The following is a 2,784-nucleotide window of genomic DNA, read 5'->3' on the forward strand; positions in this document are numbered from 1 at the left end:
TTCTTCGTATTCCCATGACCAAATCTAACAAAGCTGCCACCTTTCTTGGCAAATCTTGAAGGTGGAGACTTGGCAACACTAGCATTCTTGATGATGGAACGTAATAGACGGTTATGGAGATGGATGTGTTGTCTACCGATGGTCTTGATAAAGAACTTGTCGAATTCAGATTTGGTTATCTTCAAGGCGAAGAATCTTCTGAGCTGATGGAAGTAACTCTCAGCTCTTTGATGTCCAAATTCTCGGAAAATAAGGGATTTAATCTCCAACGTATCTAACCGGGAAGAACCTTGAGCTGCTTCTGATCCCATTCTTGAAAAATTTCAAACTAGCCCCCACTAAAACCACATCTGTAAAGTTTCAATTTTTAAGATCCCAGACCTTAAAACCCCCAATTCGACACATACCTGAAAAAAATCGGATTTTTAGATCGAATTGAAGTAACGAAACAATCAATTGTAAACTAGGAATTGAGAAATTGAAAGAAGAGAATCAGAATTAAGAAATCAAGCATCGGCAATTTGATGAAACCAGAAGCTGAGAGGTAATTTTCGCGAGAATGAGAGAATCAAAGGGTGAAGAAGATAGATGAGTAGAGAGAATAAACTTACCCAGTTCAAAAAGGCTTCACCTTTGTGCTGCCCTAAAAGGCAAAGAGGGACTTTTGTTTAGTTCCCTCGTTTCATCATCTCATGTTCGCTTCTTCTTTTGTTCGTCTTCTTACGCGAGAGAAGAAACTGAAGACCTGTTTGGACTACGAACAGACACACACGTGCGTTAGTTTAAAGGAAAAAAAAAAGCTTCAAATTGTATATTTCATGGATTTGATTATGTTAAATCATTTTGTTTCATAAATCTCTCATCTAATATGTGAAATTTAAGTGGTAAATCTGTGGACAGCTGCATAGTTTTTATCTTTGATACACATTGCTGCTAGAGTCATCATCTACAATGATTCAACAAATTTGTAAAATTATTGGTCACTATATTCGTTTGAACTGTGTTACTATGGTTCATAAAGCGGTAAAGCCAGAACGATCAACAGAGTAATGTCAACACACAATTCAAAAAGGTAAAGAGAAAACTCAAATTTATATATGAGAAGCAATTGTGGAACAAGATTGGGCTAAAACGAAAGAGAAGACACAATAAGATTCAACAGCTCAAAAGCTTTATCGAAATAGTTCCAACATATTTTTATCAAATCCATTACAATATCTAAGCTTGAAAGTTCAAAACCCCAACCAAATAACTGCTTCTCCGTAACACCATTACTCTTGTTTAACGGTACTGCAAACGAAGGAAAACAAAAGAAGATAAATTAATAAACATTCCAAAGAGAATGAGACACACGATAACTGAAAGATCATCATCAACAACATATTTATAAAGTATACCTTAATGAAACCGATTTCCTTGGCGTTGCTACGGAAGCACTGTCTGCAGCAGTTGAGACCATACTTGCGGATTAATCCATGCGAGTTTCCACACACACGGCTACACAAACAACAACAATTCCCAACCTTTTTCATTAGATTCCTCTAAACAAAATCAACACCACAAACCATGACACAATGAACATGCTAATAACTTAATTCTATAAGGCAGAGAAGGCAACTACAACCAACATAGGGTACTAATCTTGTATAACACAAAAGCAAACTCATGTCTTGTACAAATAAGTTACTGCTGAACCAAGTTAAGATAAAAGCATCATTGGCACTAATGTTGAATCATTCAAGCAAAAAAGTGTGGCTATTACTAAGAATCAAGAGAAATGTTTTATTTTTCTCCTTCTAAAACATGAAGACAGTAACATAACATCAAAAGTAAACAGCATTTCTATAATGGAAATCTCTGCGATATGAATTAGATTACACAATCTAAAACCAACACCAGTTTAATCAACCAATACGAGCAATAGAAGATCAGATTCAGGATAGAGAAACACGAATCTGAGTCTCAGAGTTTAGAAAGAATATGAGATTACCAGGTACGGGATCCAGGCCCGTATTTTTTGGGATGTGAGTTCCACACGTTCGAGTGACCCATGATGATTTCTCAGAGCTGCAAGCTAGAAGACGACGACGACGAGCGGCGAGAAGACAAACAACACTCTCTATAGAAATTGAAAACCCTAAATTTCGTAGTTAGTTTATATATAAGTTGCGAGTGGAACCAAAAAAAATAGAAACGTATTTTCATTACACTATTGGGCCGATTAGTATAGGCCCACTCTTGAATTTAGAAGATTTAAGTAGAGATAGAGAGTCCACTACAAGTTTCTCAGAATTATTCATAAATTTTGTAGTTACCAAAAAAAAAAACTATAATGATTTTTAAGTATTAGCTGTTAAAAATTTAGTTTCAATTTTTTTGTTTTAGATATCGGACTTGAATGTATATCATATGAATTGTGAGATTTTGTTAGACAAAGTATATAGCGGAAACAATTTTACAGAATAAATTTTACAAAATAATCAATAAATCTTAACTTTTGGTTCTACTAAATTTATGATGTTGGTTTTTTTCCCTAAATCAAATTATCTTTTTGTCATCCAAAATATATAGCAAAGTCTAAAATGTTACAATATGAACATACTCTTGACTCTTGAGTAGTGATAAGAAACTAGGAATAATAATCTCAATATATATTCACTCGTAAAATGACGTTTCTATTTAATATTAAAAAGGTACTTACTTCCAAACCATATAATGTGGGAAGATTTCAGTAAAGTTGTCAAACTATTTATGATTGGTTCTAAGCGATTACAAATCTTTTAA

At 34.0% G+C, this 2,784-nt stretch overlaps 1 protein-coding gene across 1 annotated transcript; it reads right to left on the reverse strand.

Moving 5' to 3' along the window:
* LOC109127177 (40S ribosomal protein S29) lies at positions 1,070 to 2,137 on the reverse strand. The gene is made up of 3 exons (XM_019231591.1): positions 1,991 to 2,137; positions 1,398 to 1,497; positions 1,070 to 1,290 (listed from the first exon to the last, which is right to left on the reverse strand). The coding sequence occupies exons 1-3, from the start codon at positions 2,050 to 2,052 to the stop codon at positions 1,282 to 1,284; spliced, it is 171 nt and encodes a 56-aa protein (XP_019087136.1). The 5' UTR covers positions 2,053 to 2,137; the 3' UTR covers positions 1,070 to 1,281.

This window comes from Camelina sativa, chromosome 11, assembly GCF_000633955.1.
Source record: "Camelina sativa cultivar DH55 chromosome 11, Cs, whole genome shotgun sequence".
Taxonomy (NCBI): Eukaryota; Viridiplantae; Streptophyta; class Magnoliopsida; order Brassicales; family Brassicaceae; genus Camelina; species Camelina sativa.

Bases quoted from the DNA above. Each gene is read 5' to 3' on its own strand.
- LOC109127177 (XM_019231591.1), bottom strand. From the start codon at position 2,052: ATGGGTCACTCGAACGTGTGGAACTCACATCCCAAAAAATACGGGCCT. The intron at 1,498-1,990 runs GTAATCTCATAT...TTGTTTGTGTAG, and splicing joins GGGCCTGGATCCCGTACCTG to CCGTGTGTGTGGAAACTCGC.